Here is a 25806-nt window from a genome sequence, read left to right as displayed (position 1 = left end):
GTGCCACTGCACTCCAGCCTGGGCAACAGAGCAAGACTCCATCTCAAAAAAAAAAAAAAAAAAAAGAAATTGTTCAGAATATGGGCTCATCAGCTAATGTACAACAGCCTGAATAACAGGAGTACAAGGGGAGGATTTTTATTGGGGTGGGGGGGTGACATATAACATACGAAAGTTCCAATTTTATGGTGGTCAAGGATTGCTTTAACTACTTGTTCACTCCTGACCCCCTGCAGAAAGTAGGACATCCACTGTCAATGAGAACAATTCACCTCCACAGCATAATATTCCACACCCCAGATCAGTGGCACATGGCAAACCAATCCTTACACAACAGACAGCAAGAGACCTTCGCAGTAAGAAAATATTTTTTCTCACCTGCTGTGCCTCTGTATTTCCCAACTGTCAGCTTATACCGCTCCTTGCTGGAGGCCACTTGGAAGAAATCATATATAGCATAGGCGGATTCATTGGCAGTCTGTAAATCCACTCTCACCTCATACCGCGTTGGAGTGCCGGTGGTGAGGTTGTGTAGCTTGTCTAGTCCTAAAAATAAAAAATGGAATTCCAATAACCGATCAACCCATGTGTGCGAGTAAGCACTCAACATGTGCATCTGAGGCTTTCAGAACCTAAAGTCACTTTAGTCTTTACCTTCTCTGCTAATAAGGGGCAGTCTCAGCACTTTCTCTTTTGGGGGCTCATAGTCACACTAAGGAGTGTGGAGACCACGTTCTATGGAAGGGAGCAGTGAGGGGGGCAGGGTAACCCCAGAAGGAATCTGCCTCCATTGGCTCCGTCCCTCTAAAATAGAAGCAGTTGTAGTTATCATCCACTTATCTCACCAAGTAGGAGGGCAGGTCAACGGCTCATCCTAAGATCCCCAAAGAGATTTTATACTGAGCGAACCACAAACATCATCTACTTTATTAGACACTGGGTATCTGAATTATGACTTTTTAATTCTTCATTTCTCAATTCATGCTTTTGGCTATTTCACTGTCTGTGAACAACTGCTCCAGAGGAGAGCAGAGGGAAAAAGGGGAAAAAAGTTGCTCATAATGCCTGGCATCACCAACAGAATTTTAGAGACTGCTAGAGTGACCTCCCAGTAATGGACCAGCATCCCAATCACTGAACTTTTTTTCTACTACTGTGGCTTCTAAGATCTTCAGGCTGCAGGCAGATCCTGCAGAGCTTAAATCAGCATAAAACCCCTGTGACCACCCTACCTTTCAACAAGTTCAGAGTGCAGGACAGCTTTCCCATCAACTGTTCCACCAACAACCTGCTCGGCAGTCCTCCGTCTCCCTGCCACTGGGGCCTCTCAGTGAAGGTGGTGAGCTTCCCTAAGCCTCCTAGCTAGCTTGTCCTGGGAGAAATCACCCCCCACAGCCCCAGCCTCCTGGATTCTGAGATCATACCAAGCCAGAACTCCTTCATGGGGTCCCCAAAGCCTTCCACATAGCTCCTCCATCGCTTGAAGAAATCCAGCTGCCCAGTGTTCCGCCTCTGGAAGACCTGAGAAGGAAGATGAATACTTCACTCTGACTCTCCAAACAGACATAGGTGCTGGGAGACAAGAGAAGACCAACAGCTTGCTCATACACTGCCTTCCTCCAGCTAGCACACCTTTCTTTTTAGAGAGGCTTTTTATTTATATGTCAGTAGATTCACTATATTAATAAGCATTCTTTATATGTACAGTAGTATGCCAGGTACTGAGACGTGTAGAGCAAAAGCAGAGAAGGTTCCTGCCCTTAAGAAATTTCAGTTCTTTCCATTATTTGTGTGATTCAGTTGCTAGTGTGGGTTGTCTAGGACAAGATATTCCAGACCTCTGCCAACTCTCACATGTAACTTTCAACACCCATTCAACTCAATTGGGGCACATCATGTTTATGGCATCTTTTTTCCCCTTTTCTGAAATAGTTTGAGAGTAGAAATTATTTTTTAATTCACCTGATTCCTAATATAGCGATTATTTAATACTTATGTAGAAAAAAGTTCACACAACAAATATTTACTGAGCATCTACTATGTACTAGGCAATATGCAAGATAGTAAGCAAAATGAATAAACCAGAAATGGTCCCTGCCCTCCTGGAGCTAATAGTTCAGTAAATAAAATTACTAAATTAAATAATTTTTAAATGCAGTTAAAACTGTGATAAGGGCTATGAGGGAAAGACGCAACAGAACCATAAGAGCGTAAAACAGGAGGACCTGACCAAAGAGCCAAGAAACTACCCCCAGGACATGGCTGAGCTGCAGGATGAGTAGGAGTGGTCAGGCAAGTGCACGGGGGCCAATGTTGGGGCTGCTGGGGGCTGAGGAAGGGATGGAAAGGGAGGCTGAGAAGATGGCAAGAGTCAGTCCTGACGAGCCTTTAAAAGGGATTGTTGAAGACGTTGGTCCACGTAAGAGCACTGGAAATTATTGCAGTTTTAAGCAGGAAATGAGATCCGATCAGATTCATCTCTAGCTTGTAGTGTATGGAATGGACTGGTCAAGGGCAAGAGTGGAAATGAGATGACCAATTAGGAGACCACTGTAGAGTGCAGATGAAGGATGACAGTAGCTTGGATAAGGGATGCCCTGAGAATAGATGGAAGTGGATAGAAGGTAAAGTTGACAGAGGTGGTGACAGAATGTGGAGGAATGACTGAAAGAGGAGGAAGTCAAGGTAAGATAAGGTTCTTATAGTATGGGCTTGCAGATGACTCTTCTCTCAGCTATTCACTGAGATGGGGGATTCAGAGAGGACAGATGGTAGTTTATTTTTATTTATTTGTTGTTGTTGTTGTTTGTTTGTTTTTTGAGATGGAGCCTCACTCTGTTGCCCAGGCTGGAGTGCAGTGGTGTGATCTTGGCTCACTGCAACCTCCGCCTCCCAGGTTCAAGCAACTCTCCTGCCTCAGTCTCCCAAGTAGCTGGGATTACAGGCGCACGCCACCATGCCCGGCTAATTTTTGTATTTTTAGTAGAGACAGGGTTTCACCATATTAGCCAGACTGGCCTTGAACTCCTGACTTCATGATCCACCCACCTCAGCCTCCCAAAGTGCAGGTGTGAGCCACTGCGCCTGGCCGAGTACAGGTTTTATGAATGGGTCATGAGCTCATTTGGGGATGTGGTAAGTGTGAGTTATTTCTGAGGTATGCTGGTGAATGAAAATACCACAGAGCAATTGGATGTAAGGGCTGGAGTTCTAAAGAGATGTCTAGGCTAGCCTTATTAAGGTAGAGTGTGTCTCAGGCAATGCTAGAAGTTCACTGAGTCCCAGTTCACTTTCCTCTTCCCAGGAACACAGGAGGATGTCCATTTACACCTTCCCTTGTATTTAAGTTGGAGCTATGTGACTATTTGCAGCCAAAAGGCTGTAGGTGGGAGCCTTTTGGGTGTGGGTGGGTTCTCCACACTCTCTCCTCTACTGCCATGTACCACGAGGCCATGGGAAAGGCCACACACTGAAACAGCAGAACTACAAGATGGAAACAGCCTGAATCCCTGAGTCACACTTATAACTGGCTGTCAAACCTGCAGAAGACATTGCACACATAAGAAAACTACATCGTGTTTGTTCAATTGCTGGAATTTGGAGCCCATTCTATCCTAATTAGTACAGAGAAGCTTGGGACCCAGAGGAGGGCAAAAAGAAGTCATGGGAAAAGATGAGACCACATGGGAAGAAAATGGGAACTGAAAAGATAAAGTGGCCTAGAATCAAGCCTTGAGGACATCCAATATGTATAATGAAGAAGGACGAATCCATTAAGGAGAGAGAAGAGGCAACAGAAGTGGAGAAAAAGAAACTAGAAAAATATGGAATCACAAAAACCATAAAGAGAAAGGTGTGGTCAACAGTGTCAAGTACTGACGAGAGGTCAAGGAACAGGAGGCCAAAACCATCCCTAGAATTTAGTGGCACAGAAATCACTGGTGATTTTAGCAAGGGCTGTGTCAGTGTAAGATATGGACAGAAGCTAAACTGGAACGGACCAAAGAATGAGTGAGAAGCAAGAAAATGGAGGCAGAGTTGGGTGCCATTCACCAAAGTGTGGACTGCTTTCTTTTCAAAAATTCCTCTGTTTGGAGAAGGAAGGCAGTTCCAGTCACAGTAAATTGGATTCTTTTATAGGAAGTAAATCTGAAAAGTACCTACACACACCTGTATACACTATTGGAATTGATAATACATCTAATTCCACATGACCTTGAGAGCCAAGCTGAACGCCATCCTAGCTAACCTCAGGAACGATTCCCACTAACCAAAGGCTAGAATTGCATTCCTCTCTCTGCCTATTTTTCTTTGCATTCATTCAGATGCAGAAGCCCCAACACAAAATCTAATCTCCCTCCTTTCCACTAGACTTCACAGCATGTGCCTTGAAGTAAAACACATTATCTTGAATTTATAAAGTAAACCACCTGATATTCGTGCCTTCTTTATATTTTTCTCCGGGAAGAGAAAGGGAGGGAAGAGAGAGTAGGTTACTCTGCAGCAATGCTGAAAGCTCCACATGGGAGTTCACATTTAACTCCTTCCAAAGCACCCATTCATGTTTGCTGGCCAAGGAGTGGGGCACCATGGATGCAGAAGGCTCCAGGCTCCAAGTCAGACCACAGCCACTTCCTGGGCAGGGGACGGGTGGGGATTGCTGAGGCAGCCTCTTCTATTCCTAACCCTTGGCCAGCTCATGGTAAAACAGGAACAGAAGGGAAGAGAAGAGCCTACCTCATAAGACTTCCAGGAGGACTAAATGAGACATCACATAAAAATGTTCTATAAATGGGCAAGAGCTGCTGAACAGAATGCAGGAAATATCACGGCAAACAGTTAACACCACATTAACGTTGTTCTCTTTCCCCTTTGCTCAAGTATCCATCTTTTAAAGATGCCCTATTTCCTTCTTGGCTTCCCTCACTTTTCTTCACTCATTTATTCACTTAGACGACAATCTTTTTTTTTTTTTTTTTTTTTTGAGACGGAGTCTCGCTCTGTCGCCCAGGCTGGAGTGCAGTGGCGCAATCTTGGCTCACTGCAAGCTCCGCCTCCCGGGTTCATGCCATTCTCCTGCCTCAGCCTCTCCGAGTAGCTGGGACTACAGGCGTCCGCCACCACGCCCGGCTAATTTTTTGTATTTTTAGTAGAGATGGGGTTTCACCGTGGTCTCGATCTCCTGACCTCGTGATCTGCCCGCCTCGGCCTCCCAAAGTGCTGGGATTACAAGCATGAGCCACTGCGCCCGGCCAGGCGACAATCATTTCGTGAGCATCTGTTGAGTGCTGGCCCCGGAGCAAGTATTTATGATGCCATTTGACAGATGTGAAAGTCCAGAAAAGCGAGTATCCAGAGTCCTACAGCTAATCACTGATACAAAGACCAGGCATAAATCTTATCTTTCTGTCAGAAAGTTTGAAAATACCAGCCCTACTGAATCTGTTTCCCAAATCGAATTTCCAAAGACTCTGAGAACTTGCTAATTTCCTAGCAAGGTGCCTGGTCCAACCCCTTCCTTGGGACTCTTGTTGTACCATGGACAGTGGAATTTTAGGACAGATGTAGCACCAATATATGGCTCCACATACATCGTGTCAAATCACGTTCCCACCACAAGGTCAGGCTCAAATCCAACCCTGTCCCCCTAGAATGCATTACAAAGGTATTTGGTCTCTATCTCCTATCAGTGAACCCAGTGCCCAAGCTTGATAGGAGCTTTCCAGCGATGTGTGTATGTGTATGTGTGTGTGTGTGTGTGTGTAATAACACTTCATCTGGGCCAGGGAAGCTTCCAAAAATGATTCTGGTGCTCTTTGCATCACTGTTTTGAACCAGAACCAGCCCTATACTTACTAGTTGTGTCTTTGGGCAACCTTGACAAGCCTCACTTTTCTAAACTGTTAGATTAAGATGTTAACAGCCTCTCTGTCACAATCTTAAATCAAGGCTTCGGCAAGGTCATTAATCATAGTAAATCATAAAGTAGTTAAGCCAGACCCTGGCATATATAGATATAATAGGTTATTATGATCTCTCAATAAATGTTAGTTTGCATTTTATTATATCAGTTTCCAAATGAACTGACCCACAGGGATCATTTATACATCTTGATTAGGCAGCCTTAATTGACTCACTCAGAATCTAATCCACTCCCATTCTATGAGATGAAAACACCCTATAATGAACTATTTGGGTATCACAAAACCCCCTTACCAAATAAGTTTCAAAGGGAAACAAACAAACAAACAAACAAAAAACCTCTTTATGTCTGGTTCTATACTAGAGTTGTCATTGCATTCTAGAACTTACTCAATGCCCTGAATGACTAAATACAGAGAAAAAAAGTCAAACTTGCATTGAAATGTCTGTGGAAAGAGTCTCTAATGCAGCCCTTAAGACTTTCAAGATGGAAAACAAAGATGGAAATATTTGAGACATTAAGTGTTCCCTGATGTCCTTTCCAGCCCCCCACCAGCCACAGAGTTTACCTCAGGGCACAGTTCTGGCCTGTTCTTCAAATTGAGTTCCTGCTGCTTGGGATGGAAGAATTACCATAAAAGGATTTTGAAAGCTCAATAAAACAGAGAAACAGACTATAGGTCATCCTTCAGTGACAAAGGACTCTTGAACCGCCCCGCAAAAAAACTATAACAACTGTCAGTAAAATGTTTTGTGGGGAAGTTTTCAGGACTGCATGTTTTCTGGAGCATGGTGGCTTTAAGTAAAACCCTGCAGAACGTCAGTTCATGCAGGACCCCCAGGAGTCTGGCTCAGAAAACAAGACTTGGGGTGCGGTTGGGGCTGGGGAGGGTCAGAATGCACAGTGGTTTTATTATTTTTGGAACCGATCTCTGTGTTTGAGAAGGGGTTATTTGCATGAGCAGGATGTAAATGGCACGCTCCTTGGGGGCAGGGATTTCTGTTGGTTTGGTTCGCTGCTGGATCTTGAGTACATGAAGCAGTGCCTGACACATAGTAGGCACTCAATAAATATTTGTGCAATAAGTCATGACTATTCCAGGGCAGACAGACTGACAGATCTCTTTCCAAATGTTGCCCCAAATAAATGCCTCCTTCTCTGTGGGAGCTTGGCTTACAAAAAGGCCACACTAGACAATACAAACGTCCTGCCAAAGGTCAATTACGGGCACAAAGGCAGGAAATTGGGCTGCAGGCCTGAAGGGACAAAATGCTTAGCCTTACAATGGTGCTGATGAAAAGCAGCAGGTACGGCCCTATGGGTCTGGTCAGGTGGAAGACCTCCCAAGTTACATTCTGTTCTGTTGTTTTTATAAATCAATTGGGAATTTCCCCCGGCCAATCCAATTACTGCCTTTCAATCGTCAGATGCCGCTGTGCAGATAATAAGTTTTCTTCATTGCTGCTCATCAGATGGTATCTTTTTATTCATGGCTGCTCAAGTGTCTTTGGTTTCCCAGGCCCCTGAGTGAATGTGTAAATGAATAAGGTTTGAGCACTATGAGATCATGCTCTCTCTTTCCCACAATGAGGTGCGGATGCACAGCAGGTTAAGGCTGCATGCTGGCTTGGAGCAGTGAGAGTCTTTATCATTCAGGCACAGAGAGAAAAGGGGCAAGGGGAGATGGAAGGATCAGATTGCAACCCTCAAAAGCAGCTCATCATATAATTGGATCAGGCTGATGCAATCAAAGAAGCTGCCATGTGGTTTAGGCAGACAATGGCCCAAGAGAATAAAACGTCTACACAGAAGAGGGACAATTAGAGCATTGCCCAAGTTTCCGTCTTTCAGACTTTAGTCTTTCCAATCAAAACCTCAAAGGCCTTGTTGCTGTACTGTGGAGCCAGGGTACAGAACTTGGACAACGGACTCCAGTTCAGAGGCCTGAACTCCCCAGACAGGCTATGCATTTGCATCTTGGATGACTTGAGATGAACTCACTGAGAAGACCAATGATTAGGAGGCTGGAGTTTTGAAATCTGGTCCCAGCTTTGTCATTCTTGTATGACTTAGGCCAGGCACTTCTTTCTGTGGGACTCACTGTCCCTATCTGTAAAATAGGAAAAACAATCCTCTCTCACTTACTCTAAAGCTGTTGTGTGAGGGTCATGTGTACAAAAGTGCTTTGAAGAAGGTAAAATATAGGTAATACCTACATATAAAGCATTACTAGATGATGATCAACCCACAAGCCTTCATAGTCGTCAGCCTTAGTCTAACCAAGCCTGTTCTAGGACAGGGGTTAAGTACCAGGCTCTATCCTTACAGTTGGTTGGTGTCAGAGGCATTTGAACCAGAGCCATCTTGAGTGAGTGCTAAGACAATGAGGCTGGGACTTGCTGGGCTGCATTCCCAGAAAGTTAGGTATTCCTAGCCTCCAGATGTTTATGGTTAAGGGAACAGATTGACAGTGTTTACTAAACAGACCCAGACTTAGGAATGTCCTGATATCTTGAGAACAGAAGCACTCCTAATTTTGCTTTAAATATAATAATATTGATTCTTGCAAAATATAGTAATTAAGAAAATTAATCCTTTATCAAGAACCATTGTAACAGAGCACATCCTCTCATGATCTTTTTTTATCCTATATATAAACAAGTCTTGTACCTAGGGTGCATGCATTCCTCTTTACTTTCAGAAACGCCCTGCTCTGTCTATGGAGTAGCTGTACTTTCACCACTTCACTTTCTTAATAAACTTGCTTTTGCTTTGCACTGTGGACTCGCCCTGAATTCCTTTTTGCATGAGATCCAAGAACCTTCTCTTGGGATCTGGATGGGGACCCCTTTCCTGTAACATTGGGATCTCTCTAAAAAGAGCTACAAGCCACCAAAACTCCTCCCTTCCATGGGTGGAGAAGAAATAGGGCTCCAAACACTCTATGGAGCATCCATGACCAGCATCCTGGGCTGAGAAGCAAGGCCCTACACAGAGCTCCCCAGGGTTCTGTGTGACTCACAATCCAGCCACCTCCGTCCGTGTCCATGTCACAGTACACCTGCAGTGGCCGGCTGGCATCGCCGTGCAGGTAGATGGTGTACAGACCACTGGCGGCATTGCTGTTCTGCTGAACCTGACTGCAGTCCGAAGGGTGTGGGAAACGGGCACCAACTGGGAGCCAAGCAGAGACAGTGTTGTTAGGACAAGGGCAAGGAGGAAAGAGGTGGAGTTTCTCCCTATTTCAAGGCAATTTATTTTGTTTGGAAATTATTTCATAACTTCCTACTTCAGCTTCTTCCAACTCTTCACTCGTATCTTATTTTTCTCATCAACTCCCCAAATGCACCAGGAAAAGGTGAAGTTCACATCACTTCCTCCCCCAACTCAACTCCCCCACAAAATAACACTCTATTTCACTCCTCTCTTTAGCCTCCCCACTGTGGGGTGGATTTCTTTTGAACACACAACCCCATTTCCACTTCCTCATGCCTAGAGAAATCAATAGTTCTGCATCCACTTGCTCCTCCCTAGACTCCTTTGCTAGCCTCTCCAATGCTGGTTCTTATTGCATGGTCATTCAGAGTACAGGATTCCACACTACCTGTGGAGAGTGTGGTAGTTACATTTCTGCTCCGCCGACTACCCTTAAAGGCAACAAGGGAGACAGGGTAGGTGGCGCCTTGCTCAAGGCCTTGCAACTCAAACCTCTGGTCTTCTCGTCCCAGCTGCATCTCCTACCAAACAAGGGAGAGATTAGACATCCAGTGACTCAGTTTATCACCCACTAGCACCCTAGGTGTCAATAGCATTCCCTGGTGCTAATGACAGAAGCTCTCTGAGGGCACAGTGTTTTGTCTCTCTGAAGCCTCAGTGGCAGCCCAGAATCGCAGTGGGTCCCAGCCACTTCTCTGGAGAGCCATGCCATGAAGAGTCAGCATTTAAATTAAAATAAGGTTATTTTAATTTGGAACTTCCCAAAAAGCATTACTGGGAGCATCAGCTGAGAACCAGCACCCAGGACTGCAGCTTCAGGATCACCGGCCAAGTTTCTGGGAGACTTTGGCCTTCAGATACACACAGGGGCTCTAACTATAGCGGCTACATCGCCAGCAGGAACAGGCTGGCAATGCCGGGCTAAGGAGAAATTAATAGGGGAGGTGAAACTGGCCATTGATATCTGAGACAAGGAGATAGTTGATATTTCAATAAACTTCCTTCTGAACCAGTCTTACTTCCTCTATAAACATAGGGCTAACCTTCCTAGCGGTGCTGTCATAAGCACTAATTAAGATAACAAATAAACCTAAGTGTCCTTCCTGTTTTATTTCCTCCCTTCTTTCTTCATTGGCAAGGAGGGAGAATAATAATTTTCCATTGGGACAGGTTTTGAAAATTCGCTGGCCTTCAGATTCTAAGGGGAGGTATAACCCTTGAAATAAGGGTTAATCAATTCATTCAATAAATATATATCAAACACCTACCATGTGCTAAGCACTATCCTATGCACTTTAGATATGGTGATAAATGAAACAGACAAACATAGAGCTTACATTTATTGGGGAAGGCTAACAACAAACAAAATAACCCAGGGCAGATGTACAACTAGCAATGTGATCAGTAAAGATCAGCAAGTTGCCGTGAGGCCAGCAAATGAGCTAATTGGCCCAAGTTAGTTGCTTCACACAGTAGAGAAGGCACCAGGAGAAAAGACAAGGAATCCCCCATACCTTAACTGTGCCGTCTGGGAACTGGTAGGTCAGAATGTAGCCGTGGATCTGAGCAGAGGGGGGCGTCCAGGTCAATACGCCACCAGACTGCGTCACAGCAGATGGATGAAGGTTTCTGGGAGGGTCGAGTTCTGTATGTAGAAAGTCAGGTAATTGTTATTACTAAGATACAACTGAGGCAAGGTAATTTTTGAGACATCAGTTTATATTTTCCCCTTTCAAACCCTCCCATTTCTCCTCCTTCTTTCAAGCAGTTTGCAGGCTCTCTTCCTCCCTGCCACAGTGCCTTTCTGACTTTTGTTTCTAAAAGTACAGACCCATTAGACACAAGAAGAACAGGGCATTGGGTGGGTCCCAGAGGAAGGGAATCTGGGCCCCCATTTCCCAGGCGGGTTCCCACAAAGTGGTGGATATTAACAGCCTAGATTGGCAGATAGATCCTCAGAGATGGCAGGGCTCCCAAAAGGATGTGGAAAGATAAGAGGGCCACAGATCTGAAAGGGCCCTGCACAAAGAAACCAGGGTGACTCGGCCTGCCTGGAAAGTTGCCTGAAATGCTGGATGGGCCCCAATGCCTGTCACTGGGAAACTACCCAAGACTTATATACAGCCCTGAGGAAGGAGCTCACCCTAAGTAGAATATGGGTATGATTGAAATTAAGTTGGCATAGAAACAAAAATTTGGCCAGGCACAGTGGTTTATGCCTGTAATCCCAGCACTTTGGGAGGCCAAGGCGGGCGGATCACAAGGTCAAGAGTTCGACACCAGCTTGGCTAATATGATGAAACCCCATCTCTACCAAAAATACAAAAATTAGCAGGGTGTGGTGGTGAACGCCTGTCATCCCAGCTACTCAGGAGGCTGAGGCAGGAGAATCGCTTGAACTGGGGAGGCGGAGGTTGCAGTAAGCCAAGATCACACCACTGCACTCCAGTCTGGGTGACAGAGCGAGACTCTGTCTTAAAAAAAAAAGAAACAAACAAAAAGTTATGTTTCTTACATATTGTTACATATTGAAGTGTGTGGCCTTAGATGCATACCTAGTAGAGAAAGAAGAGAAGAAGGGGAGGGAACAGGTGCTTGTATAGAGCAGAGAGAGAGAGAAAGAAAGAAAGAAACAGAGAGAAGAGAGAGAGAGAAACAAAGAAAAAGAAGAGAGACAGCGAGAGAGAGAAAGAAAGAAAGAAGAAAGAAAGGAAGGAAGGAAGGAAGGAAGGAAGGAAGAAAGAAAGAAAGAAAGAAAGAAAGAAAGAAAGAAAGAAAGAGAAAGAAAGAAAGAAAGAAAGAAAGAAGGAAAGAAGGAAAGAAAGAGAAGGAAGGAAAAGAGAAGAAAGGAAGAGGTGGGGGAGGGAAGAAGGAAAGAGAAGGGATATAGGAAAAGCAGAGCTTTTCTTCTATGTATTTCCTCACCCAAACACTAGAGGGAACGCGTGGGTAAGCAAGTGTGCACTGTAGACCGGGAAAACAGAAGCTCAGCAAAAACACTGGTCAACATCATAACTGGTCAGAAGGCTCTTTTTTTTTAACCAAAAGATAAACCAAAGATAAAGATAAACCAAATCTTTATCATAACCAAAGATATGAACGGAAATTTCTCTTTTGAAAAAGCATTATCATAGAAGGTTATTTTAATTTAGAACTTCCCAAAAAGACATCGCCAGGCTATTTTCTACCCAGTAGCATTTCAGCTGAGAGCTGAATTGCAGCATTTTAATAGAAATCAGACAGCTGTTGTTTTGAATTAGGATGTTTTGACAAATTTTGAGTTTCTGTAATATCAACTTGGTTTTATTTTCTAAAGCATAACATCTGGCATGGATTTTATTCTATTCGTCTCACAGAAAAACTGAATTTCCTGATTTCAGAATCAAGGCAAAACTGTGGCTATTTTAATATCTGAAGCAATCTCCTGCCACCTCTTTGACTGCCCGCCACTCCCTGGTTATGGACTTGAGATGCCTGTCTTAGTTACTATGAAGCAGGAAAATGAGAATCTTTTTATTGCTGTCTTCAAAAATGGAGAAGGTGAAACCAAGAGAAGATAAACAAGGAAGAGGAGAAGAAAGGAATAAGGGAGAAAGGAACAGAGAAAGGAAGGGGAGAAGGAGGTAGGAAGTGGGAAAGAGGGAAGGAGGGAGAACTGGCTACTGGTTGCATCTGGAGAGCAACACTGCGTACTACGGAGTCCGGGACAGACAGAGGAGTTTGTTTGTTTGTTTGTTTGTTTGTTTGTTTGTTTGCTTTTGAGATGGAGTCTCGCTCTTGTTGCCCAGGCTGGAGTGCAATGGCGCAATCTTGGCTCACTGCAACCTCCTCCTCCTGGGTTCAAGCAATTCTCCTGTCTCAGCCTCCCAAGTAGCTGGGATTACAGGCACCTGCCACCACACCCGGCTAATTTTTGTATTTTTAGTAGAGACGGGGTTTCTCCATGTTGGTCAGGCTGGTCTCAAACTCCTGACCTCAGGTGATCCGCCCGCCTCGACCTCCCAAAGGGCTGGGATTACAGGCGTGAGCCACCGCGCCCGGCCGTTTTTTTTTTTTTTTTTTTTCCGAGACGGAGTCTGGCTCTGTCACCCAGGCTGGAGTGCAGTGGCGCAATCTCGGCTCACTACAAGCTCCGCCTCCCAGGTTCACGCCATTCTCCTGCCTCAGCCTCTCCGAGTAGCTGGGACTACAGGCGCCCGCCACCACGCCCGGCTAATTTTTTGTATTTTTAGTAGAGACGGGATATTTCACCGTGGTCTCGATCTCCTGACCTCGTGATCCGCCCGCCTCGGCCTCCCAAAGTGCTAGGATTACAAGCGTGAGCCACCGCGCCCGGCGCCCGGCGCCCGGCCGTTTTTTTGTTTTGTTTTGTTTTGTTTTAACACATCTCTGTTTAGTTTGAAAATATTTACTATAAGCATATATTACTTTTTAGATTAAAAATGCAAGCTAATTTTAACTAATAAAAATCATAGAAAAATTCAAGACATCTCTAGGTCCCGTGGCAACACTTGGTGCGCTCAGCCATGGATGGAATGGACAGACCTTGCCCATACTGAAGAGGCTCATAGACCTCAGGGTGGGCACAGTGCTCTCTTCCAAGTGCCTCTGGGTTCTGACCTCCGTGATGCTCCACCAAGACCAGAGGCCCCATCACACACACAAAATACATGCAGTTCAGGCACCTTTCATCATCAACTGAGGATGGAATGGAGAAAGATGCACCCCCATTGCCCCTATGCTGGAAGATGGAAACAGAAGAGGCTCCTGCCTCTATCTTCTCCCAACCGCAGCTGAGGCCCAACCATTTTCTCCATAGCAAGTGTGGAGAGTCTGAGCGCTGGGCCAGGTGGAGGGGTGAGGGAGGCCACCTTTGACAGCAGCACTCCCGTCTACACTCTCTCATCTTATCTGAGCTGTTGTGTCAACTTAATTAGCTCAAAGATGTAAAAAAGGAACCACTTAGAAGAATGTCCTAGGGTGAAGCAACCACCCTCCTGCTCTCCTCCCCAGCCCACTGATGGAGGAAGGTTCTCTCCTGGTAAGTGTGAGGGGTTCCCCTGGCCTGGTCCCTCTCAGTACCTGTCTGGGCCTTGGTGTCGGCCTTCTTGCTCTCCTGGGCCCCCTTTTGGGCCCACACGTGCACCATGTACTCCATGCCCGGTCTCAGGCCCGTCAAGACGGTGCTGCTGTGCTCCTTCCCCGCCGGAACCTCCCTGGTCTCTCCGTCGGCAGAGGTGTAGCGCACCACGTACTTGTCAATGGTGGCCTGCACCGGGTCCCAGGAGACAGTGGCCATATTCTCTGTCACCCGGTCGGTCACCAGGTTTTTGGGGCTGTCAATTTCTTTTTAAAAAGATTTAGAAAAGGCTAAACTTTAGAACAAAGGAGGACATCCCATCTTACCACCCCATCACCAGGAGCTCTCCATCATGTTATCATTAATAATGGTAGAATTCCACTTAAAACACGAGTCAAAGGCCCCTGGTCTCCATTTCCAAGGAAACAAACCACTGGATATAAAACTGGAAGGAATCAGATTGTCTCCCACTTTTTAATATAAAAAATTTCTGTCCTTGTAATTATCATCAAAATAACAATAAAACTTCCTGAGCAACAAGATAAGCCACCAAAACTGCTGTGGATATAACCTCTTTTCTGATCTCCCTGGTATCTAGTTATTTTGTTTCACAGAATTTGAGAGCCAAGAAGTCATATCCTCCAACCTTTCTGACTTATAAAAGGGGAGGAGAATGGAGGCCCAGGTAAATGGAGGGTCTAGGCTAAGTTCCTGTTGACATCTTATGTTAAAGCCAAGACTCTTCACTCTGAATTTTGGGCCTTCCCACCCTCTCAAGGACTTTGCTGCGGATCTGCCCTTTCTCTCCTGTGTCATCAATCTCTTCTTCTCTGTCACCAGTCTCAGACAAGCAAGGTCTAGAATTCCCCATCCTCTCCCATATCATTCCATTTCTCTGCAACCTTAAACTGACAGATTGTCTCAAGAGAAATGTCTATAAACCTTAACTTCACTGCTCACTCTCCAATCAATCGTGTTTGCATCTTTCTATGCCACACAACTAAATCTGCTATTCTAAGTCACCAACAACATCCGTGTTGCCACATCTAATGGATACTTGCCATTCTCAACTTTACACTGCTTCTGGGTGGCGTCTGGCAGAGCTGATCCACTCTTTCCTTCTTGAAACACTCTCAACCCTTGGCTTCCATGACTACACACTCCCTTGATTTTCTTAACTCACTGGCTCTTCTTCAGTCCTTTGTTAGCAACCGTCAAACACTGGAGCACCCAAAGCTCCCTTTGTTATTTGTTGTGTTTTGTTTTGTTTTGTTTTGTTGATACAGAGTCTCGCTCTTTCATCCAAGCTGGAGAGCAGTGGCGCCATCATAGGTCACTGCAGCCTTGACCTCCCTGGCTCAAGCAATCCTGCCACCTCAGACTCCGGAGTAGCTGGGAATACAGGTGCATGCCACCACACTCAGCCAATTTTTGTATTTTTTTTGTAAAGACAGGATTTCACCAGGCTGGTCTTGAACTCCTGAGCGCAAGCAATTCACCTACCTCAGCCTCCAAAAGTTCTGGGATTACAGGTGAGAGCCACTGCACCTGTCCCAAAGCTCCCTCTTTTCCTCTCTCTACTTTTCCGCCTAGGTGATCTCACTCATACCCATGGCTTTAAATACCAACTGGATGCTAATCGCTCCACAATATCTATTAATTCTGAGCCCCTGACTAGCTTATACAACTGCATCTCCACCACAGTGCCTGGCCTGTATTAGACACTCAATAAATATTTATGTAATCAATAAATGAATCACTCAATTAACCAAGGAATCTCACAAGTATCTTGAACTTAAATATTTAAAAGTCTTGATGTTCCTCCCCAAACTTTTTATTTCTCAGTCTCCCCTCTCAAGAAATGGTAGTCCAATCTCCCATGTTGCTCAAATAAAAAACACAGGTCATACATGAGTCCTCATTTTCTTCCTACCCCACATCTATCAACAGGTATTATCATCCATACCTCAAAAATATATTCCAGACATCCCCTCTTCTCTATCCCTTTTGCCATCATGCTTATCTAGACAATCAGCATTTTGCACCCAGACTTTTCTAGCAGCTTCTCTACGAATCTCTCCACTTCTATCCTTGTCATTTTCTCCATTTATTCTCCTCATTGTGGCCTGGAAAATGTTTTTTAAATGAACACTGCATCATATCACTCTTCTAGCATTAATAAATATAGCCCATTTTGTTCTCTAAGCACCACATGGTCCTGGCTGACCTGCCCCTGCTCCTCCCACCTCATCTTAGGCCACTTGCTCTCCTACCCTCTATGCTCCAGCAAAACTGGCCTCTTTTCATTCTCCAACCATCCCAGGTATTGTTCCAGCCGAGGGACATCACACATACTCTTCCCTTTGCCAGAAATGGCTAGTTTTCGCCAACATCCATTCTCCCCCTTCTTCTGTAAGCACACTCACTGTCCAACAGATCTCTCTGCAATGATGAAAGTGTTCTATAATCAACACAGTCCGATACTGTAGCCATTAGTCACATGTGGCTACTGACCATTTGAAATGTGGCTAATCCAAATGAGAAAAATTTTTTTATTTTAATTATTTTTAATTAATTAAAATTTAGGCTGGGCATGGTGACCCATGCCTGTAATCCCAGCACTTTGGGAAGCCAAGGCAGGAGGATCACTTGAGCCCAGGAGTTCAACATAGTGAGACCCCATCTCTAAAAAAAATAAAAAATTAGCCAGGTTTAGTAGCACGTGCCCATGGTCCCAGCTACTTGGGAAGCTAAGGTGGGAGGATGGCTTGAGCCCGGGAGGTCAAGCCTGCAGTGAACCATGATCATACCACTGTACTCCAGCCTAGCTAACAGAGTGAGACCCTGTCTCTGAAAATAAAATAAAAATAAAAATAATTTTAATAGCCACATGTAGCTAGCAGATGCTGTGTTGGACAGGACAGCATAACCAAAGCAAAGCTGGGCACAGGGCCATCCAGCTAAAGACCTCATTTCCTAGCTTTTTTTGCAGTGAGGTCTGTCTGGGACCTGGCAATGGAACATGAGAAGGGCTGATGTGTGCAATGTCCCAGTGATGCCCTGACCTTCAGCATGCCTCTTCCCACTGGCCACAGTGCAGACAGGGTGGTGACCAGATAAAGGAGGGCAACTTGCTAGGGATGACTAAGCAACTATCACAGAAGAAGCCTGGGTCTCTGGGACGAGGAGCTACCATATCAGCCCTGGCCATTCTACAGAGAGGAGTACACTCCTTTCCTGCTGAAGCAACTGTTATTTGAGTGTTTCTGTCTATGTATATCCTATTACTACTCACCCTTCCCATCTACAATACATCCTTACCCTGTAATTCTCTATACCTACACCATGTTCATCTCCTTCATAGAATTTAGCACAATTTACAGTTTTAAATGTGTTTTCTTATTTATTGTCTATCTTCCCACTAGACTTCAAGAGAGTAGAGATATTTGTTTTGTTCACCACTGTGTTCCCCAGGCCTGGCACTTAGACAATGCTCATTAAAAGTCAGCTGCCTACTGCAAGGAAACAGGGCTCCAGCCACCCAGGTGAATACTTGCTCCTTTCTATCACACAGCGTCTATTCAGTCAAACCTACACAAAGTAGCTTGCCACAAAACAGGTTTTTAATCAGTGGCTTTAAGAATTTTATATTGGTTTTACATTATTTTCTATAATTTTGTATAGCTGAGAGACACAGTGATTAAAAACACAGGCTTTAGAAAGAGTTTTAAGACATTCATGGGGCCAGGTGCGGTGGCTCACACCTGTAATCCCAGCACTTTGGGAGGCCAAGGCAGGTGGATCACGAGGTCAGGAGATCAAGACCATCCTGGCTAACACAGTGAAACCCCGTCTCTACTAAAAATACAAAAACAAAATTAGCCGGGCATGGTGGTGGACATCTGTAATCCCAGCTACTTGGGAGGCTGAGGCAGGAGAATGGCGTGAACCTGGGAGGTGGAGGTTGCAGTGAGCCGAGATAGCGCCACTGCACTCCAGCCTGGGTAACAGAGCGAGACTGCGTCTCCAAAAAAAAAAAAAAAAGACATTCATGGGACTGCTCCCACTGGGTCCATTACTATAGTTTTGTCAGACATGCTTCTTGAACCAGAGCAACTCCATCTTGAATAGGAACTGGATCAAATAAGGGTGAAACCTACTGGGCTGCATTCCCAGATGGTTAAGGCATTCTAAGTCACAGGATAAGATAGGAGGTCGGCACAAGATACAGGTCATAAAGACCTTGCTGATAAAACAGGCTGCAGTAAAGAATCCAGCCAAGACCCACCAAAACCAAGATGGCAATGAGAATGACCTCTGGTTGTCCTCACTACTACACTCCCACCAGTGCCATGACAGTTTACAAATGCCAAGGCAATATCAGGAAGTCACCCTATATGGTCTAAAAAGGGGAGGTATGAATAATCCACCTCTTGTTTAGCATATCATCAAGAAATAACCATAAAAATGGACAATCACAAGCCCTCGGGGCTGCTCTGCCCATGGCTAGTAGCCATTCTTTTATTCCTTTACTTTCTAATAAACTTGCTTTCACTTTACTCTATGGACTTGCCCTGGACTCTTTCTTGCACAAGATCCAAGAACCCTTTCTAAGGGTCTGGATCAGGACCCCTTTCCTGTAACTTGTTGTTCTTTCTTTAGGTGAATGAAAGTTTTTGTTTGTTTGTTTTTGTTTTGTTTTGTTTTACAGCAAACTCTCCTAAAACAGTCTGCAGCCCTGAGGTTACAGATGCCAAAAGCAGCTGCATCATCATTCAGCTGCAATAGATCAACCTGCATTAACTCCCCCGGTTTGCTCTTCTCTTCACTCCTATTACCTGTCTGGGCCTTGGTGTCAGCCTTCTTGCTCTCCTGGTTCCCCTTCTGGGCCCACACGTGCACCGTGTACTCCACGCCTGGCCTCAGACCCGTCAGGACAGTGCTGCTCTGCTCCTTCCCCACTGGAACCTCCCTGGTCTCTCCGTTGGCAGATGTGTAGCGCACCACATACCTGTCAATGGTGGCTTGCACCGGGTCCCAGGAGACAATGGCTGTATTCTCTGTCACCCGGTCAGTGACCAGGTTTTGGGGGCTGTCAATGTCTGAAAAAAAAAATGCTGATCAATATGCACTATGAACAGGTGCCAGAGTGCAGAAACTGGTGGCCATTTTGCGTGGGGTGAAACCCTTTCATGTTTGGTGGGGTTTCCGCCTCATATGCTCTTGTTTCACTTTTAGCTGTTTCATGGACATCATCTTCTCCCCCAAGATATACCTGGCTCCTCAGGTAGAAAGCACAATAGATCAGAACCTGACAATCCAGGCTGTTACCTCTACCAAGTCTTTAGCAAAACAAATCTTTTATTCATCTAGTAAGGGTATATCAAGCCCCAACTCTGTCCATGAAATGTTCTAGACAGTGTGCAGAATCCAGAGTTGGAAAAGACATGGCCTCTGCTCACAAGGAACTAACAATTTTGTGTCTGGCATCATGTCAGTAAAGACCTCCTGTTTCATACTAGAAGATTCTAAAAGCCACTTCTAAATGTAAGCCCCTGGAGAAAGAGGGCGGCATCCTATTCTCCTGTGTTCCCAGTGCCTAGTAGTGGTCAGGGCACGTGGAAAGTGCTCACTATATATTATTAAATGAATCAGCAAAAAGTAAAACCCTGGTTGAATATTCTCTGGTATACCATAGATTCACTCATCATGCTGGTTTGCTGATTAAATCACTGTACAAAATACGGTTAGATATCACTTCCACTAAAGTAAGAATATAACGTAGGAGTTATCCTTATCCTCAAAACTCTGGCCAACGTACACTCTGCTATTCCACAAAAGGAATACGCTCCTTTCTTGTTTAAGCAACTGTTATTTGGTTGTTTTGGCCATGTGTATCCTATTACTATTTCCCCTTCCTATCTGAGAAACATCACTACTTCATTATTCTCTATACCTACACCATGTCATCTCCTTCATAGAACTTATCATAATTTCTAGTTATAAATTTGTTTTATAGTTATAATGTGATTCGTTTGTCATAAAGCAAGTGATATACATCTCCTTGCTATGGCAAATGTGACATCTACATTCTTAAAGTCAAATTTTCAATATACTACTATTATTAACAAAATTTGATTTTCATTTTCTGTTCCCACTCACAAACTCACTAAGAGACCCTCGATACCGTCTACAGCAAAAGATCCATGCAATCAGAAGAGGAGTTGATGGACATGACCATGTAATCATAGCTTGGAGGCTGCTTTGTGGCCCTGACTTGCAAGGAAACTAGTTAAAGGAAAATGAGGGATGGTGTGCGCAATCTGTTATGAAGGGATGCCATCGCACTCTTCCATTAATCATTGATTTCTGCCAATGTCAGAGAAGGAAAACAAAACTTGTCATCCATTGACTTAGCATGAAAGCTCTTATATTCCCAAAGAACAATGCTCCTTACCTGTCTGGGCCTTGGTGTCAGCCTTCTTGCTCTCCTGGGCCCCCTTCTGGGCCCACACGTGCACCGTGTACTCCACACCTGGCCTCAGGCCCGTCAGGACAGTGCTACTCTGCTCCTTCCCCACCGGAACCTCCCTGGTCTCTCCGTCCTTGGCAGAGGTGTAGCGCACCACATACCTGTCAATGGTGGCTTGCACCGGGTCCCAGGAGACAGTGGCCATATTCTCTGTCACCCGGTCGGTCACCAGGTTTTGGGGGCTGTCAATGTCTGAAAAAAAAAATTGATGATCAATAAACACTATTAACAGGTACCAAAGAGTGAGATCTGGGCATTTTACTTGTGGTGAGGCAGTTTCCTGTTCTTATGGTTTCTCCATATCATATGCTGGTTTTCAGTTGTTTCATGGATATAGACCTTATCCCCACAGCTGGATTCTTGGATTTTCAACAAGGCAGCACAGCAGAGTGTTATGAGTACTAAATCCAAAGTCAGAAGAACGGGGTTCTAGTCCCAGCCCAGAGAGGCAGAGCAGAGGTGCAGGGTGGAGCCAGGTTACTAGCAATCTAATCCCAGCTCTGCCATCTGCAAGTTGTGGCTCTGGACAGTTCAGCTGTTACTGGCTGTGCCTCAGCTTCTTCATCTGTAAAATCTGAGATTTGGGTTAGATAAACTTTTAAGGTTCCTTCAAGCATGAATATTCCATGCATGTAACTAATTTCATAACTTACTAACTTGTTTTTGTGACTTTGGGCAAGTTGCTTTACTTTACTTCTGTATTTGTAAAAAGGGGTTGTTAATGATTATTGCACTTATCACTCTGAGTAGCTCTGTAAACCAAGAGAAAAATGTTATGTAGCAAAGGGGCTTTGAAAATGTTAAAGTATTACAGTGTTTACCACTCTGCAGCCACAGAATATTTACTCTATAATTTAAAATGTAATTAAGGGCAAACCTACCTCTCCCCCTCAATTTTATCCACAAGAAAAAAAAGGTAGGGAAAAATAATATTAGTACATATTCTACAGAGTTATTGTGAGTATTATATGAGCTAATAACATGTCTCCTAGTGTGACATCAGCAAAATGGCCAGTTAGAAATCCCTGACGCTCATCTTCTGCACAAAAACAACTAAAAGAATAAACAATGACATTTAAAAAAAAATAACTAAAGGAGAGTGCAGAATTATGTCAAAGGAGAAACAGAAACTCTGGTGAGCACAGAAACTCAGGATAGCCACATAGAGAACAGAAGGAAACACTGGGACCCCACCACCCCATTGCCCAGCTAAGAACAGCTGGAAACCAGGAAGAACTTCTCCCTACAGCAAAACGTAAGCAAGAAGATCCCAGTAGCCCCTATCAGCACCTTGTACACCTACCGTCCTCACCACTGGGATCTCCTACAGCTCTCACAGGCACTAAGCCGAGCTGAGGGAGCTGCCTACAGGCACACAACTGTGCTCCCTCAGAAATGGAGCCAACACTGTGCCCCACCCCCTGTGGCCTGCATCGCTATTGTGCTACACCGTCTTGGTGTCTTGGAACTGGAGCTACTGTTGGAATGTGTCTTGCTCTCGGGGTGAGTAGCCATTCACCCCTTCATCCCTAACGGTAAACTGCTGCTGAGACACCACCACCCAGTGACCTGACATCTCCAAGCGGAGCTGTGAGCAACTGTTACACCTTTCCCCATGGGGCCAAGCGGCAGTGGAACCACTCCACATCCCCCACCCCTACCCACTCATTCCAGAGCTGAAGCTGCATACTCTTTCCTCGGAGAATCAGTACTTTGGTAAAACAGCTCCATCCACTTCTGTCACACTAAACAGCACTCTGCTCGTAGGGGCCTGAGCTAAAACTGCACTAGTTTCAGCTCCTAAGTGAACAATGCTTTTGGCAGAGCCCTATATCCCAGGAAAATGGTGTTGAGGCCATCCAGAAGAGTCACATCCCTCAGGACTGAGCTGGAGTGGCACATTGCCCACTGGGGCATCAGTGCCTCAGCCAAGCTGAACAGCTGCACGTCCTAGGGCTGTGCTGACATAGTACCCTGGGTCCCAGGGAAATACAGCAATGGTTGGCTGAGACACCCCACCCTACTGGCCAGACAGCTCTAGTATTCTGCTTCCCTAGAGCTGAACTAGGCCCCTTGAGTCTGAGCTCCTGAGACACCCTTCTCCCAGGGAGTAGAGTCATTGTTGTGCTGCTCCCTGCCCTGGTACAGCCCAAAAAACAGTGTGCTTGATTATTTTGGGATGCTTGCTGCTGCTGCATGTGGCCTTACAGAGACTGGGATACTGCCAAGTCCCACCATTGTAGAATCTAGAATCACCACTACACAATTCCTCACCCCTAGGGATCCAAGTTGCCACTGAGCTCTATTGGTGCAGGTTCCCAAATTACAGCAATTACAGCCATATCCTGCACCCTGGTCTCACACTTCCAGAGCACTTCTTCTTCCTCCAAGTTAAACGAGGGCTTCACCCTGCCCATCAGGGGTAGAATTACAGTTACAAACTGACCCCCTGAAGCCAAGCTGCTAGGCACTATAGGCAACCTATATCCAGCCCTGACACAGAGACCACTCTGCATCCCAAGACTCAAGTGCCACTATAGGTTCACAAGACCTTTAGCCTAAGTAAGACCTTCCCCCACAGTTGCTTTGAGCACCTGTACTGGAAACCCAGTGCCATGGCAGCTGCTTCTATGCCATGTCAGACCTGACACCAAGAGGGAGACTTTCAGCTAAGTCTTCCCATTATGGGGAAAATAAGAATAGAATAGCCCTTGCCACAATAGCCCTTGCTACCAAGGACATTAACAACCTATAGTGCCACCACCACTACCACAAACTTCTGTAGTCTAGGCCACTGATATGCCCATAGTTATTGCTGATGTCAAACACAGCTAAAGAAGCTGCAAAAAGACTATACCACTGAACCTAATGAACCACCCTTCCCAACTGGCACATTAAAATTCAACCGAGGTAAAAGTATTTCTCTAAGAAAGCCACTCTAGAAAGGTTAGAAGAGGCAATTGTTCCACCAGATACACAGAACTCAATTCAAGGACACAAGGAACATGAAGAAAGCAAGAAAATATGACACCACCAAAGGAACATAATAACTCTCTAGAAACAGACCCCAATTAAAAAGAAATCAATACATTGTCAGAAAAGGAATTCAAAATAATGATCTTAGGAAACTTAATGAAATTCAAAAAATACAGATAGACAATTTGATGAAATCAGAAAAATAATACATGATATGAAAGAGAAATTCAATGAAGAGACAGATATCACAAAAAAGAAACACAGCTAACGAATTCAATGAACGAAATTTAAAAATATAATGAAGAGCTTCAACGGCAGACTTGATCTAGCAGAAAAAAGGATCTCTGAACTTGAAGATAAATTGTTTGACATTACCCAGTGAGAGAAAAAAAAGAAATAAAAATGAAAAAGAGTAAAGAAAGCCTACAAAACCTAGGGGATACTATTAAGTGAATAAATATTCATATTATAGGAGTTCCAGAAAGAAAAGAGATGTAAAAAGGTATAGAAAACCTACTTAATGAAATAATAGCTGAAAATGTCCCAAGTCTGGGGAGAGATATGAATATTCAGATCTAGGAAGCTCAAGTCTCTAAATAGATTCAACCCCAAAAAGGTCCTTCCTGAAGTATATTATAGTCAAGTTGTCAATAGTCAAAGACAAAGAGAAAATTCTAAAAACAGTAAAAGAAAAGTGTTAGGTCACATATAAGGGAATCCCATTAGACTAACAGCAAATTTCTCAGCAGAAATCTTACTGGCCAGGGGAGAAAGGGATGATATAGTCTGAAAGGGGAGGGGGCGGGGAACTGTCAACTGAGAATATCATACCCAGCAAGTCTATTCTTTAGAAATGAGGAAGAAACGAAGTCTTTCCCAGAAAAGGAAAAAATGAAGGAACCCATCACCACTAAACTGGATCTACAAGAAATGCTCAAGGGAGTCCTACATTTGGAAGCAAAAAGATGATAATCACAATCATGAGAACATAGAAAAGTATAAACTCACTGGCAGAGCAGATACACAAAGGAGAAAGAAAAGGATCAAGCCTCGGTACTACAAAAACCTACCAAACCACAATAATAATAATAGAAGAAGAAATTAACAAAGGATATACAAAATAATCTAGAAAACAATTTACAAATGAGGTTATCAATAATAACCTGAATGTAAATGGATTAAATTCCCCACTTAAAAGATAGACTTGCTGAGGCCGGGCATAGGGCTCATGCCTGTAATCCCAGCACTTTGGGAGGCCAAGGCAGGCGGATCACTTGAAGGTCAGGAGTTTGAGATCAGCCTAGCCAACATGGTGAAACCCTGTCTCTACTAAAAATACAAAAAAAAAAAAAAAAAATTAGCCAGACATGGTGGCACATGCCTATAGTCCCAGCTACTTGGGGGGTTTGAGGTGGGAGAATCACTTGATTCTCCCCTGGCCAATCTCTGAGAAGCAGAGGTTGCAGTGAGCCAAGATTACACCACTGCATTCCAGCCTGGACAACAGAGTAAGGCTTTGCCTCAAAAAAAAAAAAAAAAACAGGCTGGCTGAATGGATCTTTAAAAAATGACCCACTTATGTGCTACCAACAAGAATCTTCCTTCACCTGTGGAAACACATACAGATGCAAAGTGAAAGGATGTAAAAAGATATTCCATGTAAACAAAAACCAAAAGCAAACAGGAGTAGCTATGCTTATATGAGATTAAACAGATTTTTTAAGTCAAAAGTATAAAAAGAGGCAAAGGAGAGATATTATGTAAAGAAAAAGAGATCAATTCAGCAAGAGGATACAAGTGAGATTTATCCCAGGGATGCAAGAATAGTTCAACATACACAAATCAATAAATGTGACACATCACATAAACAGAATGAAGAATAAAAAAATACGATCATCTCAATAGATGCAAAAAGCATTTGATAACACTCAACAACATTTCACGATAAAAACCCTCAACAAGCTAGATATAAAAGAAGCAAACCTCAACACGCTGAAGGCCATATAAGACAAACCCATAGCTAACAATACACTGATTGGGGAAAAACTGAAAGCTTTTCTCTAAGAACCAGAACAAGAC

General features: G+C 44.4%; 1 protein-coding gene across 1 annotated transcript in view; it reads right to left on the bottom strand.

Moving 5' to 3' along the window:
• Positions 1-25806, bottom strand: part of TNN (tenascin N) — a 72835-nt gene that overhangs the window by 10736 nt on the left and 36293 nt on the right. Inside the window, exons 10-17 of the mRNA XM_063627299.1 lie at positions 20677-20943; positions 19058-19321; positions 14222-14485; positions 10654-10784; positions 9528-9660; positions 8946-9097; positions 1425-1521; positions 379-546 (exon numbers count right to left, since the gene is read on the bottom strand). Of these exons, the coding sequence (XP_063483369.1) occupies positions 379-546; positions 1425-1521; positions 8946-9097; positions 9528-9660; positions 10654-10784; positions 14222-14485; positions 19058-19321; positions 20677-20943 (1476 nt within the window). The remainder of the gene's footprint in view (positions 1-378; positions 547-1424; positions 1522-8945; positions 9098-9527; positions 9661-10653; positions 10785-14221; positions 14486-19057; positions 19322-20676; positions 20944-25806) is intronic.

The sequence above is a fragment of the Symphalangus syndactylus genome, chromosome 12 (assembly GCF_028878055.3).
Source record: "Symphalangus syndactylus isolate Jambi chromosome 12, NHGRI_mSymSyn1-v2.1_pri, whole genome shotgun sequence".
In the NCBI taxonomy this organism is placed as follows: domain Eukaryota; kingdom Metazoa; phylum Chordata; class Mammalia; order Primates; family Hylobatidae; genus Symphalangus; species Symphalangus syndactylus.
This window is presented reverse-complemented; position numbering and strand designations above follow the sequence as displayed.